The sequence below is a fragment of the Pipistrellus kuhlii genome, unplaced genomic scaffold (genome assembly GCF_014108245.1).
Source record: "Pipistrellus kuhlii isolate mPipKuh1 unplaced genomic scaffold, mPipKuh1.p scaffold_m20_p_4, whole genome shotgun sequence".
NCBI classification, from domain to species: Eukaryota; Metazoa; Chordata; class Mammalia; order Chiroptera; family Vespertilionidae; genus Pipistrellus; species Pipistrellus kuhlii.
The window spans coordinates 69,173,792-69,189,633 of record NW_023425540.1 but is presented as its reverse complement, the minus strand read 5'-3'; the positions used below and the strand labels follow the sequence as shown (position 1 = coordinate 69,189,633).

General features: G+C 42.7%; 1 protein-coding gene across 9 annotated transcripts in view; it reads right to left on the bottom strand.

Moving 5' to 3' along the window:
- SLC12A2 (solute carrier family 12 member 2) overlaps positions 1-14,548 on the bottom strand; it is an 85,708-nt gene extending 71,160 nt beyond the window's left edge. For 3 of the 9 annotated variants that reach the window (XR_006739645.1, XR_004982822.2, XM_036408924.2), the window contains exon 1: positions 13,532-14,548. Coding sequence is in view for 7 of the 9 variants with exons in the window: in XM_036408924.2 (XP_036264817.1) it covers positions 13,532-14,227 (696 nt within the window). In the remaining 2 variants the exon portion in view is untranslated. The remainder of the gene's footprint in view (positions 1-13,531) is intronic. The other 6 variants (XM_045571120.1, XM_036408922.2, XM_036408921.2 and 3 more) reach the window with 5 other exon arrangements.
- Between the last annotated feature and the right edge of the window lie 1,294 nt (positions 14,549-15,842).

Genomic DNA, 15,842 nt, shown 5'->3' with positions numbered 1-15,842 from the left:
GCTAATATTATGAACAAGAAATAAGTGATCTATTATTACAACTGCCCATGTAATGAGTTTAAATAACTGGATGTTGAACAAACACAAAAAATAAATACTGCAAAACGTCATTCATCTAGACTAGGGGTGTCGAACTCAATCAGAGAAGGGGCCAAAATCTAAAATCCAGCCTAAATCGCGGGCCGAATGGTTTACTGAACAGTCATAAACTGTCATTGTGATGGAAACGCAGCGGAGTGCAGTGATGACAGCGCGGTGCGGGCCACATTGCAAGGCCTGGCGGGACGGATTTGGCCCGCGGGCCTTGTGTTTGACACATGTGATCTAGACTCTACTACATACGTCGTATAATTTGATATTGGCAGAGTTTCAAATCACCTCTGGAGGAACTTTACATTTAAACATGGCATCACCATTCTGCCTGTTGAGAAAGGATTTGTTATCTACTAGAGGCCCAATGCATGAAATTTGTGCAAGGGGCTCGGCCTTGAAGCCCTGAAGGTTGTCCAGAAGGACATCTGGAAGGTTGTTCGGCTTTCTGGTCTAATTAGCATATTATGCTTTTATTATTATAGACACCATTGGCAAGTCAGTAAGGTATAGTGTGAAGAATGTGGGTTTTAATGATCAAAGATGGCACTACTAGAAATATATATTTTTTTAAACAGGATTGGAGAGTGAATTATGTCCCCCCCCCCTTTTTTTTAAGACTTTTTGATGGGAGGAGGAGAGGTAAAACATCAATGTGAGAGGGGAATATTGTATTGATCCACTGCCTCCTGCATATCCCTTCACAGAGATCAAACCCATAACTGAGGCATGTACTAGAAATGTTTTGCAACTTCTCTGTAACTAAAAATGTGCTTAGGCCCTGACTGGTTCGGCCTGCAGACTGAAGGGTCCTGGGTTTGATTTCGGTCAAGGGCATGTACCTTGATTGCGGGCACATACTCAGTAGGGGGCGTGCAGGAGGGAACTGACTGATGTTTCTCTCTCATTGATGTTTCTAACTCTCTATCCCTCTCCCTTCATCTCTGTAAAAAAGCAATAAAATATATATTTAAAAAAATTAAAATGTGCTTAATAAATAACTTCCTTTCTTCCCTATGTCCTTTAGTGGCAACGGACATGCACCTTACAGCAGGGCTAGCTTAGGTTCATACTGGATTATCAAAATCTCTGGACTCAGCTTTAATTAAGCAAATTAAATCTTTGCTAATGACAGCCAATGGAGTGGAAGTCTTTATTTCAGGGCACTGTTAATATAAAAGAATTTATTGTTTTATTTACAAGCATCTTATTGACTTAAACTCCAAATTACACTTCAAAAATGTTCAAGGTCACCCAAAATTATGATTAAAATTCTAAAAACAAGCCTCTGAAATCAAGTATTAATAAAGTTACTTTAAAGATAAAAATTTCTAATATATTTTAATAGCATCTGCTTGATACTAAGGTAAGCAAAATGTTAATACCATGACACACAGCCAAATGAGTAACTAAAAATGATGCACACACATGCAAATTTAGATGCCAAAGTGGCTGGATTTATTCTAACAGTTTTTTCACCAACCCCTAGCCAATTACTTCATCCCAAAGCTACCAACTTTTCCTATCCGTGCTGTCGGTGATTGGTGTATTCAGTGTAATGCTCCCCATACAGACTACTCTCTCAAAACCAAGTATTGTTTTACAGGAATCCAATCTGCTCTGGTTAACAATGGTCTATTAATACCCAGTGGAATTAATGCAAAGCTCAAAACTCAAGTGCCACAGATAAAAGTGATGGTGTGGCCATGTGACTTTACAATAAACCAAGTCAGAACTGCTAATTGCAGTCAAAGAACTCAGTCCTCTACCTAGCCCATCATGTTCTTTATTAATTATTCAAGACTAAGTTACAACAGAATGCATTAAGAATAGCATAATTATCATTTCAAATCCCATACAACTTATTGTCAACAAGCTAATAACTTGAAAATATTTTAATTCAAATTACCAGAAAATTTGTACCTTCCAGTCAGTATTAATTAATAATATATTGATGAGCACTGACAGATGTGGCTGAGTTGGTTGAGCATCATCCCATGCACTGAAAGGTTGCTGGTTCGATTCCAGATCAGGATACATATCTAAGTTGTGGGCTTGATCCCCAGTAAGGGAAGGGGAAAGGGGCAAGAAGCAGCTGATTGGTGTCTCATTCTCACATTGATGTTTCTCTCTCTAACTCAATAGAAAAAAATATTTTTTTTAAAAAAAGACGACTTTGGGGAACCTTACTAAAGTTATAAGAAAAAAATGTAGCTGGTATGGCTCAGTTAATTGAGTGTCTTCCCATGTACCAAGAAGAGGTCACCAGTTCAAATCCGGGTTAGTGCACATGCCTAGGTTTCAGCCTCCTCAGGAGGCAACCAAACAATGTGTTTCTCTTATTGATGTTTCTATCTCTCCCTCTCACTTCCTGTCTAAAAATAAATACAAAAATAAAATTAAAAAATATTTTTTAAAAGGGCCACTTAATACAATTCAGTATATAGTTATCTAATGGTTAAAGCCAAATCTTTGCTTGTTAACACTTGTCTATAATATATAGGGTATTTCAAAGTAGAGAATCAGCACATCCAAGAAAATAACTATGTACTAAGTTACAGGGAAAATCAAAGTGTACAACTCTCTAAACATGTTCTAGGATACTGCTTCTCAAACCTGGCTTTCTGAGAATCACCAGAAAGTTTTTCAAAAACTACCTATATATATATATATATATATATATATATATATATTTTAATATACTTCATTGCTTTTTCACAGAGAGGAAGGGAGAGAGATAGAGAGCTAGAAACATCGAAGAGATACATCGACCAGCTGCCTCCTGCACACCCCCCACCGGGGATGTGCCCGCAACCAATGTACGTGCCCTTGACCGGAATCGAACCTGGGACCTTTCAGTCCACAGGCCATTGCTCTATCCATTGAGCCAAACCAGTTTCAGCAAAAACTACCTAAATATTCTTTTGAAAGAGAAACGTCTATAATTTTTCTCCAAGTGATTCTTTTAGAAATTTGGAGATCACTGGTCCAGAAGAAAAGAATAGGGAGACAGAAACCTAATTTCAAAAAAAAAAAAAAAAAAAAAAATCAGCTTCATCAGGTATTAGTTATGTGGCTGTAGGCAAATCACAACCTTGCAAAATGAGTCTGCTACTCCAAGACCTTCTGAAAACCCAACTCCTCCAAACTAGATTTGAAGACCAAATACAGATATAGTTTAAGAGTGCTTTAGAAACTCTAACAATTTATACAATATTAAATTCCACAGCCTTTCCAATTAATTCTCAGAAAAAAAATGAATTCCCTAATTCAATAAATACTTCACTGAGAGCTCTGTTCTAGAAACCTTTTAAGAAGAATCCTATACAAAATTAGATGAAAATTTGAATGTGAATAATTTTAATGTGGAAGAAAAAAAAAAGAAGGACCGAAACCGGTTTAGCTCAGTGGATAGAGCGTTGGCCTGCGGACTGAAAGGTCCCAGGTTCGATTCCGGTCAAGGGCATGTTTGGTTGCAGGCACATCTCCAGTAAGGAGTGTGCAAGAGGCAGCTGATCGATGATTCTCTCGCATCGATGTTTCTAACTCTCTATCCCTCTCTCTTCCTCTCTGTAAAAAAAATCAATAAAATATATTAAAAAAAGAAAAGAAAAGAAGGAAAAGGAATGTAAAATACGTAGTAACCTCTGTGATAATAGAAATTTTCTATATCTCCAGTGTTTAATACAATAGCCACCAGCCAAATGTAGGCAATTAGCACTTAAAATATGGCTTGAGTAATTTAGCTGAAGCTTTAGTTTTAATTTAAACTGAGTTTAATAGCCCACATGTGACTAGTGACTTCAGAATTTAAAAAACACAACCCTAAAACTTATAAAAATTTAGGTTGCATTTTTGAGAGACATGGATAAGGAAAGGCAGAGGAAATGGGGGGTAAAAAAAAAATTAGGAAGATTCCATTTATAAGATACTTTTTTGTATTTCTTTTTGAAGATATTTCTATTAGGAAAATATATATTCATACAGTGAAGCTGAGGAATAAAAATCTTTGAAGTAGCACCAACTGGGAGTCAGAATGATTGCTACAAGTTCCAACCCTGGTGCTGCCTGTTACAGGCCCTATGACTCTGTAAGGGTTCCTTAGCTCTTTTTGTGTGTTAAACTCCAAATATGCAAATTGGGGCAATAGGCCTGTCAAATGAACTATAGAGAGTCTACATAACAAATATAAGATATATATTTTTAATAAACAGCCACATAGGCCAAAACCGGTTTGGCTCAGTGGATAGACCATCCGCCTGCGGACTGAAAGGTCCCAGGTTCGATTCCGGTCAAGGGCATGTACCTTGGTTGCGGGCACATCCCCTGTAGGGGGTGTGCAAGAGGAAGCTGATCGATGATTCTCTCTCAACAATATTTCTAACTCTCTATCCCTCTCTGTAAAAAATCAATAAAATATATTAAAAACAAACAAACAAACAAAAAAAAAACAGCCACATAGTCTGTTTCCCATACAGCTTGAAGTCCAATCCAGTTGAGTCAAATAACCACATTAATAAATATACATGAAATAAGTGCTTTAAGAGAAAGGGGGCTTGTTCTGAACTGGAGAATAATAAGGCTTCCTCTCAGAGGAAATAAGGATTAAAGTGAAATCTCTAAACTGAAATGTTAACTGTGTGTATAAGGTGGAAGAGAGGAAGAGTTCACAGTATCACAAATAGTTCCTATGGTTCCTATTATGTCTTTAAGTAATTTTAACACTCAGAGGTAGAAAATGCAGGACTAGTTTTAAGCTAATGGATGACATAATCAATTTTCTGTTTTGAAAAGATCCTTCTGGGCACAATAGTGATGGGAGGGCACAGTGAATTTGGGGAACCCAGTTAGGTTACTGTAGGGTGTGTGCAGCAGTTGGATCTAGGATGGTAGTAGTGAAGATAAAAAGAATATTTAGGAAATAAAGATGACAGGACTTGGAGATGAATTGGATGTGGAGGAATGAAAGAAAGTGTCAAGGATGACTCATGCTTCTCACTTGTGCAATATGATGCATGGTGGTACCATTCACAGAGACATAGGACACGCTGAAAGAAGACTTGGGTGGTTTTGTTTCTGAAGTGGGAGGGAGGCAATTATAGGTCTGTGAGTCTGGGGTGCCTTTGAGATACAAAGCAAAAATATCAGCAGGCATTGGATGCCAAGAACTCAGAAAAGGGGTAAGGGTAGGTGACAAAATTAAAGGGGAGAGAAGAAAGAAGCCAGAAGTAAAGCCAGAATCAAGCCCTGAAGGTGGCTCAGTTTAGAGATAAAGGAAACTGCAAAAGACACTGGGCTGAAAGAGCCAGAGAGGGAGAAGAATGAAAAGAGTAATGCCTTGAGCTGGTAAGTCAGCACCATCACGATGCTCCAAGGTTGTGGGTTCCATCCCCAGTCAGGGCACACACAGGAAGCAACTAATGAATGCAAAAGGGGAGCAACAAAGTGATGTTACTCTCTTTCTCTCTCTAAAATCAATAAATGTAAGTTGAAAAAAAAAAGTGCTATTATGGGAGCCAAGTAAGTGATGAAAAGACTGCAAAAGAACATCAAATGCTGCTGGAAGGTTAAATGCTGCACGGGAGGAAAATAAAGTGTCCTGGAATTGGTGATAAGAATGGAGATGACTGGTGACTTTAACAACTATTTAGGTGAAATGATGGGGAAGAAGTCATATTACAGCAAGTCATGGATCCTCTAAGTTTCCCTCCACAGGAGTAACCAAGCCTGTCCTACCACGCCACCTGACCACAAAAACTCCAAAATGATTTGCATACTAAACTTACATTGCTCAAAGAACTAATTCACACCAACTGACAACCCTGCCAGTTGGTTTTTAGAATTCTTAACCTCAATGAATATCTAATTCGTGAATGTTCAGGAACAACATAGTGAACATTTAAAGCAGAGAAATTTCTGAGCCCAAGGTGGTACAAACACACCAGCCTGTTACTAGCTTCTGCAGAGAGATAACATTCCACTAAGCTATTTTTGCTTTTCAGATTTTCCCCTTCTTCCAATTAGAAATCACCAAGTTCTTTATCAGCTCTATGGTTTGTATTATTGCTTTAAGACAGTACTGATTCTAGTAAAAAATGAAATAATAATAAAGCCACTGACAGATGACAGATTTCATATTTTAAATAGGAAGCCATTGATGTTTTTAACTTCAGTATTTTAAGTAGTTTTCCCTATAGTCCGTCCCTCAACACTTTCATTTTATGTTTCTGCCTATTCACCACCCCTTTGTATTCTATTTGAAAAATTGATTTTCATGGCTTTACCTAAATTTGTAGCATAAAAGCACATTTTTATGCAACTATTTAAAACCCATTTTCTTAAGTTATTTTCTTTCACTAATCAGTAGTTGCAATTTTATGTTTGAACAAATTCTAGAATTTATAGAATGAAACCCAACTCTTTAGTCCACCTCTCAAACTTGCTCTTCCCAAGGACCTCCCCATCTCCATCACTATAGACTCCATTCTAAAGTGGGAAACCTTGGCATTATCTTTCCATACACCCCTTCATCCAAACCATCAGCAAATCCTAACAGTTTTACCTTATAATATCCCAGAATATGAACACATCACTGTTTCAAACACAATTACTACCTTAATAAAAGTCCTATCATCTTGACTGAAATCTTGGTCTCCCAGCTTCCACAATTACCCACTTACAGAAGGATATTTTCCACAGAGCAATCAGAGTGATATTTTTTAAAAGTTAGTTGAATTATGTCAAGTCTGTGTATTATACCCTCCACAACTCCCTATCTCACTCAGAGTAAAATTCTAAGACTGTATCATGAGCTACTTCTTTTTTCCTCACTACCTCTTTGACTTCTTCTCCTCTCACTTTCCCCCTTGTCACTCATCTTGCTGGCCTTCTTATTTCTCAATCACACCAAGCACACACCCATCTCAGGATCTTAGTGTGTGCAATTTCCTCTGCATAGAGTGTTCTTCCTCCAGGTATTTTGCATGGGGTGATCCCTTACTCCCTTCTAGAGTCTGCTCACATATCAGAGGCTTTCTCTAACTACTCTAAAACAGCACCACCCCAGCCATAACCATTTATCACCTTCAGTTATATCTGACCTATTTGTTCATTGTCTCCTACCATTAAATGAAAGCCCCATAATTCTACTGTGTTCATTGCTGTATTATCCCCAACTCTTAGAAAAGTATTGCTGGTACTCAATTTGTTCATATTCATTTCACTTCAGCAAGGAACCGATTTAATTAGTACCACAGACTTTCCAAACACATATATAAAATATGTAATTAAATATTAATGAAGCAAGCATACTCGATAAATTTGAACCAAGAAACACTACTCCGGTCCTTGAGATCCCAACTGCACAGAATTAGAAATATGAGTCTAAACACAAATATACATAGAGAAAGCATCAATTATGATAGCAGTGCACATTTTCCACATTTTAGGTCCCCAAATTTATCTTTCCTTTTACCCAGGCAGTCAGTTGGTGTATACTAGGAGAATGTATATTTTATTATGGGTAAACCAGACTTCAGCGCTGGTGGCATGGGTTTAACCGGGTGAAGCCTCTGGCAAAATTGTGAAATAATCCAAGCTTGACTTTGCTACATGCAAGTATTTCTTATCAGGGTTCCAACTTTACTCAATCCTGGAACTATTCTACTCCCTAACCCCAGGGATATGGGCCATTCTTGTTCTTTCAGGGTGACTTTTAAGAACTCAAGCTACATACTGAATTAGTGTATGAAATTTCTTGTCCAAGAATCAATAAAGCCTATTTGGAAGCAGCTACAGGCATTAGAGGAAATAACATACTTGTTTATGTTTTACAGGAAGTCTTTGTTAAATAGGAGGAATTGTCCACCTTAAGACATTCAATGAACAAATCTTTATTAAATACCTATTCTCTGTATGGAGATGACCGAGATACAAGTTCAGATCCAATGAAAGAGGCAGTCAAATCATACATCATCACAAGAATTCCTACTTATTTCTGTTATGTAATCACTAGAGGCCAGGTGCACGAAATTCATGCACTTGGTGGGGGGCGGGGCGGGTCCCTTAGCCTGGTCTGTGCCCTCTGGCAGTCCAGGAGCCCTCAGGGGATGTCGACTGATGGCTTAGGCCCGCTAAGGTCAGACATCCTTAGCACTGCCATGGAGGCAGGAGAGGCTCATGCCAGCTGTGAGCCCGGCTTCTGGCTTCGCTGCACTCCCCCTGTGGGAATGCACTGACCACCAGGGGGCAGCGCCTGTGTTGAGTGTCTGCCCCTGGTTGGCAGTGTGTGTCATAGTGACCAGTCATTCCACCGTTCAGTCAATTTGCATATTAGCTTTTTATTATATAAGGATTCCATTCTTGGGACGTCACTGTAGAGAGGTGATGGTGGTAATCCTCACTGTGTCCCTCTCAACACCCCTGCCATCTCAGAGTAGGTCAGGGGTATAGGTAGGAAGAAAAGGTAATAAGAAAGCCCTGGCCTGTGTGGCTCAATTGGTTGAGTGTCCTTTTGTGCACCCTCCTATGCGCCAAAAGGTTGCAGGTTCAATTCTTGGTCAGGGCACATACCCAGGATTGTGGGCTAGATCCCTGGTAGGGAGTGTGTAGTAAGCAGCAGATCAAAGTTTCTCTCTCAGATCAATGTTTCTCTCTCTCCCTCTCCCTCCTTTTCTAAAAATCAATTTTAAAAAATCTTTAAAACAAAAAAGATAATAAGAGGATACTATGTTCTGGCATTGGAGTCAGAAAAACCTGGGTGTGAATTCCATCTGCATCACTTTCTATGAGAGTGACACTAAACAATTTCTTCAGCTTCTAATGGTCCCATTTTATCATGAGTAAAATGTGATAAGACCTATTTCATAATAATTAAAAAATCCACAAGCTCAGTAAGACATAAAAGACATGTGATGATATAGTTCTCTTTAATGCTCCCTTTGTATTAATGAAAAAGGCTAAAATAGGCTACATATCACCAGCAAAAGGCTCCCAAGCCATGGCGTAACGATAACTGTGCCAAAGTAATGCTACCTTTTAAAACTGTTTTAATAATGCTTTACCCTGGCCAGGCATCTCAGTTGGTTAAAGCACCGTCCTGATATGCCAAGGTTAGGGGTTTGATCTCTAATCAGGGCACATACAAGGAAAAAAACAATGAATGCATCACTAAGTGGAACAACAAATCGATGTTTCTCTATCTCCCTTCCTCTTGATCTCTTAAAAAAAAATCAATTTAAAAACAAACAGTGATTCAAATAATAACATTAATGCTTTAGATCCAGTAGGAGCTATTATAGATTGTTTATATCATATTTTTCCACATTTGATAATCATGCTGCTCTCCCTCCACTTTTTTTTTTCCTGTAGAGGCAGGAATCACTACTTTGAGTTGATTTTTTGAAATACTAAAAACACAAAACACACACACACACACAACACAATTCCAGGCATTAGCTTTGAAGTTTCCGCCTTCTTGAAAACTTTTCTCTCAGCTTCCCTGAAACAGCTCTCCTAGCTATTTCTAACCAGCATAGCAACTCCTTAATTTCCTTTGCTAGTGTCTCCTCAATCTCTAACAGACCTTTCCTTTAGATATTTTCTAGGCCTAATCCCAGATCATATACCTGTTCTCTTATCAATGCACTCTCCTTAAATAGGTTCATGCATAACCTTAGACACTATACAAACACACACACACACACCACTACACACAAACACATACGATTTTTTATAATGATTTATACTTTTCTGCTCCCCTCCCTCATAATGATTCATGGACTAAAATGTCTTACAGGCTACTCAGAATTCTTTTTTTATACCTCAAATCTATTCCTTCTCCGGTATTTCCTATCTTAGGCAACAGTACTGCCATCTATTCAGTTGCTCAAGACCAAAACCTAGGAATCAGCTTCTCTTCCACTCCTACATCCAATCCATCTACATCCAATTCAGTCTGCCACCAAGCCTTCCTTATCTGTTACCCAGACCACAGTTAATAGCTTGTATCTCCCTGCTTCCATTCTTATTCCTGCCATCCACTCTCCACCCAGCAGCCAATTTTAAAACAAAACAGATCATGTTACCACCTCACACAAAATCCTTCTATCACTTTAGACTACATTTATGGTAAAATCTTTCACTGGTCATTTTATTGTTTTTGAGATCTATCCCTCTCTCACCTTACTACCTTCATGCATGCTGTTTCCTCAGCCTGGAATGTTTTCCTACCATATCTTCAAAATCCTTCAAATTTCAGCTTCAAGATTTCTCCAATCCAATTAAAATTAGGTCCTGTTATATCATCACTAGAAGCCTATACTCTTCTTCCCTAGCATTAAAAATATATATATAACTATGTTATGTGCAACTATTTGATTTATGTATGTTTAAGCAGAGTCAGTATCTGTTTCCCTAATCACTGCATCATTTCACAGTGCCACAGTCATGCGTCCAACACCTAACTCTTTCACCAATAAATATTTGAAACAGAAAACTCATGAGTTTTGGCCCTAGAATGGCTGCATAATACAAGATATGCCATGGATATTTCCCTTCAGTTGAATTTTTAGGCAAATACTTTTTAAAAATCCAGTGCTAGGCAATGAAAGGAATTCAAGTAGGAGGAAGACAAATTCCCCTAAGAAGTTTCTGGAGTGCCTGTCTTTTACTTTTTTTATTCTTCAATAGTTCCTAGCACACAGTCAGATCCCTGATAGTTATGATAATCAAAGTGCTAAAATTAAATGTCATAAAATTCTACATAATAGGGTTCACTGAAGGCTAGAAGCATTAGAAAAGTGTTTAAGGAGATAGAACTCAATTTAGACAGGGCAAGGAATAACTTTTAGGGATTTGCCCAACTTATGCTCATATCACCCCTCTGATCTGCCCTCCTTCAACAGCAGTATGGCCAGATTTGTACTCCTTAACACAAAACACTTCTATAATCCATTTGCTGAATTCTAAGCAAAATTATCTTCAATATGAGATTCTATGCTTAGTTATCATATATTAATAAAACTTTTTTTTGGCCATAAAGGACACGAGTTGTATATGATAAAAACTTACAAAGAATTCATTACTATCTGTTGCATAAATGAAACTTAACAAAACATTTTACATGCTACATTCATTTAATAATGTAGGTATTAAGAGGATCTAAAACTGAAATCCTAGTGTTTAACTATGTACTTTTTGAAGGACCAATATAAGATCAAAATAACTACATTAGCAATTATTTTCCAAGCACATGGGCCTTTCTGTGCATTTTTCCCTCCTAATATTCAAAATAACCCTGAAAGTTGAAAAAACTGAACCTGAAAAGCTGGGTGACTTCAAGTACAATGCAGCTTATAATACAGGTGTTCTTTTTTTAGACAATGTAAACTGAACCAAAATGCCAAAACAAACATAAAAAAACCTGAAGTTTTGTAAAACTTCAAATGCTTGGTTACTGAATTTTAAAATAACAAAAACTTTCCTAGGAAGCAAACAAATTCAAGGAATATAGCATCCTTTAATTTGAAAAGTCTTTCTAGATCAGCTGATGTGGTTCTGTGGTTGAGCATTGACCTATGAACCAGGAGGTTATGGTTTGATTCAGGTCAGGGCACATGTCTGGGTTGCAGACACCATCCCCCAGTAGGGGGCATACAGAAGGCAGCCCATCAATGGTTCTCTCACATCATTGAAGCTTCAATCTCTCCCTCTCCCTTCCTCTTTGAATTCAATGGTATATATACATATACATATATATGCCTTTCTAAAACTCATGGGTAAATATAGAGTGCTTTACTGCCAAACTGCTCAGCTTTGGTGAAATATACCTGAAATTCACCTGCATTAATATTTCCAATAAAAGTTCTCTAAAGAAAGAAAAATTACCAGCTACATAGCTACTCTACAAAGAATTTTAGTTTTAAAAGGAAAAAAAGTAACAGATTTGAGAGAAATTACAGAATGTTATAAAAAGTGTTTTTCTTCTAATATAACAAAATACCACAACAGAATAGCAGTAGCATTATCCAAAGCTAAATTATGTCAAGCTTCTAATCAATAAGCTGTTAAGGGTTGAGACATCTATAATTATTTCAAACTGTATGAATGTTACATTATCTAACATTGAGACAACTAGTTTTGTATGAAATGACTGTATGAGATCAAATAATCACATCAAAAAGAAATTACATACTTCTGTATTTAAACTTTCCACAATATGATTTTTTCAATTTGTATGGTACCAACTCTTTGCATTCACAAAATTTCATCAATGTAGCCAAAACCAGTTTGGCTCAGTGGTAGAGTGTCGGTCTGCAGACTGAAAGGTCCTGGGTTCGATTCCGGCCAAGGGCATGTACATTGGTTGTGGGCACATCCCCAGTAGGGGGTGTGCAGGAGGCAGCTAGTCAATGTTTCTCTCTCATGGACATTTCTCGCTCTCTAACTCTCTCCCTTCCTCTCTGTAAAATATCAATAAAATATATATTTTTTTAAATTTCATCAATGTAGTCATTACACATTGTAAAAGCAAACTTCAAGTATTCCCATAAAATAGTTAAATATTGGTTGAATCTCAAAAGCATCAAAGTTATCTCAAAATAAGAATTTTGCACCATCAAGAAATAAAAGTCATATGTGGCCATAAAATGGAATTACAGAAACAGTATAGGGATTATTTTCTGTTAACAAAGTATAACCATCTATGCAAGACCCTAGAAAGTTTTTCTGGACTTCCTCCACAGAAGAAAACAAAAACAAAAACAAAAACTCCCCCTCAATCTTCTCCTGTGCGCCCCCTCCCCCATCTTATTTTTATATCCCTCTCCCAAAAGGCTAACATTAAAAATGGATTTATAGCATTATCAAGAACAGCATGTCTCTAAACTTATGATCTTTGAATATTTGAGGTTGCAGGAATTGAGCTTTAATAATTCATGGACCACAAACACGCCCCGTTAAGATTTTTCCCTCCAACACTAAAGTTCCTACACTCTTGGGATCCCTAATGGGTGACCATGAGCCATACAACAATACAACCTTTAAAAAGGACACAAATAGTAAGCGTGCTCTCCCGAGATGTCCTCACTTAAACCTCCTGCACGTTCACAACTGTCATCCAGAGAGGCAGTAATGGTTAACCGCGGCTGAGAAACCCAGCGGCACTGACATCTGACATCTATAACTGGACCTGGACGGGGAAGGTTAAGGGCAGCCTCTCCAGTATCGCTGCAAACTTTTAGGAGATTACGTTACATTCCTCTGCAATTCCACCCTTGACAGCTGAGTGCAGAGACGCCAGCGAGTGGTGCACATCCATCCCCGCCACCTCACCCACCGGCGGAGAGCGGGCGGCCACATCCCAGGGCCAGCGCTGCCCTGCGGCGGGGAAAGGAGGGCGGGCTGGCGAGAGGGCTGCAGGGGCAGGGCCGGGAGCGCTCACCTTCTCCAGCTCGTCGTGCAGCTCCGCCAGGCTGGGCCGGAGCAGCTTCTCGCCCAGCTGCGCCACGGTGTGCCGGTAGTGGTCGATCCTGGGCACGGCGTCCATGGTGTTGTGGCCGAAGGTGCGCTGGTAGTAGGTGTTGGTGTGGGTGTCATAGTAGTAGTGCTGGTGGTGCCCGCTGCCGCCGCCGCCCGAGTGCAGGCTGCTGCCCTCGCTCAGCACCGTGTCCCCTCCGTTCTGGAAACTCACGTTGGGCCCGTCGCCTCCGACCCCCGCCGCCTCCGACTGGCTCTCCTCCGCCGAGGAGGCGGCCGGGTCCACGAAGTTCACGCGGAAGCGGCCCTTGGCTTCCTCGCTGCCTTTGGCCGGCCCGCTCTCGCCGCTGGCTTTCCCATCCACCGAGGTCTCCCGGCTCCCCGCCCCGGCCGCCGCCGCCGCCGCGGCCGCCCGCCCCGCGCCCTCGGACACCACGTCCACCTGGAAGCGGCTCAGGCTCGGGGTGGGCCCCAGCGGTCTGCCCTGCCCGTCCCCGGCCGCCGAGCCGCCCTCGCCGCCCCGGCTAGCGGCCGCAGCATCCTCCGGCGGCGCGGACACGGCCGCGCCGGGCAGGTTCACCCCGGAGGCGGCCGGCGGCGTCTCTCCCGCTCGGGCCAGCCTGGGGACGCCGGAGGAGGGCGCCGGAGGCCCCGGATCCATCGCCTCCGACCCGCGGCGGACCGGCGAGCCTGGCGGACTGGGCGGGCTGCACGCTCTCCGCGCCTCAGACCCGCGGCGGCCGCGGATGCGACACCAGAGGAAGGAGCCGGCTCCCCGCCGCTAGCCCGGGCCGGCGCGGACCCACCGGCAGCCGAGTCTGCGCGAGAGTGCGGCCGGCGCGGGGCGGGCCGCTGTTTAAAGGCTCGGCGGCGCGGCCGCGGCCGTGGCGGCTCCCGCTGCAGCACGCGGGAGGCGGGGCCCGAGCTCCCCTCCCCTCGGCCCGCCCACCGCGCTCCAGCGGGGACGCCCGCCGCCGCGCCCCGGGCGCCCGGCCCTCCGGGGCCGCCGCGCTAGCCCCCGCGAGAGCGGCCCGCGCGAGGGGTCGCGGCCGGCCGGCCCGCGCCTGGCTTCAAGCGGCACCAGCCACGCGATCGGGGGGCGGCCGCGCGCCGCCGGGCCGCCGTCGCCGGGAAGATCTCCGCGCCGCCGCCTCCTCTTCCGTCGTCGCCCTCCTCCCGCCCCTCCGCCTCCTTCCCCCGCCCCGCTCTGCGGAGCTGAGGAGTGGGCCCGCGGCTGTCGCCTGCTCTCCCCGCCTCCCGGGCTGCGGTCCACGGCCCGGCAGCCCGGGCCCGGATCAACCAGGCTGCGGCGGACGGCGCCCGGCACGGCCGGCGGAGAGGCGCCGGGCCCCGCGTCAGCGCACGCGGATCGCGGATCGCGGACGCTCCCGCGGCGGCTCAAGGAGCTCGAGCCCACTGGCTTTTTTTTTTTTTTTTTTTTTTTTTTTTTTTTTTAAGTTCTCAACTCGCAGTACTCGTGCTGAGCCGGCGAGATCTCGCGAGATGCTGCAGGGCCGCTTCCCCTCAGGCGCGTGGTACCCGCGGCGGTGCAGGACCCGCCGCCCGCCCGAGCTCCTCAGGGTGACGCCGGGGGCGCTCCCGGCCGGGCGGCCGCAGGTGCTTCCGGGTTTGCGGGGTGGCCGGCCCGGAGCTCCCGCCGGCGGCGGCCCTCGCCCTGGCTCCGGGCCTGAGCCGCGGGGAGGCAGGGTTTCCTCCGCTCACTCACCCGCAGGGCAGCGTCCCATTTGCATAACCTGAGCCTGACACCCGCGGGGATGCCGTGGGTGTGTCCAGACTTCCGAGGACTCCGTTCCTCTAAAGCTGTGATGTTGGAAGGTGAGAGAAGAGAGATTAGATATGATAGATACCTTATGATCTCCGGACCATTTTTAACTGGCGGCATTTCCAAAACTGAGAGGAAGTTTTAGAAATGAAAAAACGAGAGCGGTAACTAACCGGGAAGTTTCGGCACGACGGAGGCGGTGAAGAGTCCTCTGTTTTCATTAAAACAGAACAGGTCCTCTGCAGGTCTGTTTCCTCTAAGGGAAAACAATTATTTTGCCACTTCCTTAACAGAATCTATTTTAGCCTAGATTCTACCCAGAGCCCTCCATGAAAACATAACAATGAATGATTTCTTCAACCCCTTTCCAGTCACTTGTGTTTGTGTATTTTTTTGTTTTATCTATCAGAACAAACACCGTCCTGTGCTGAATCCTAGCAGTTATGATCTAAGAGCTGCGGAATCTGCAGAACTGTTTGAAAAATACAGTCCT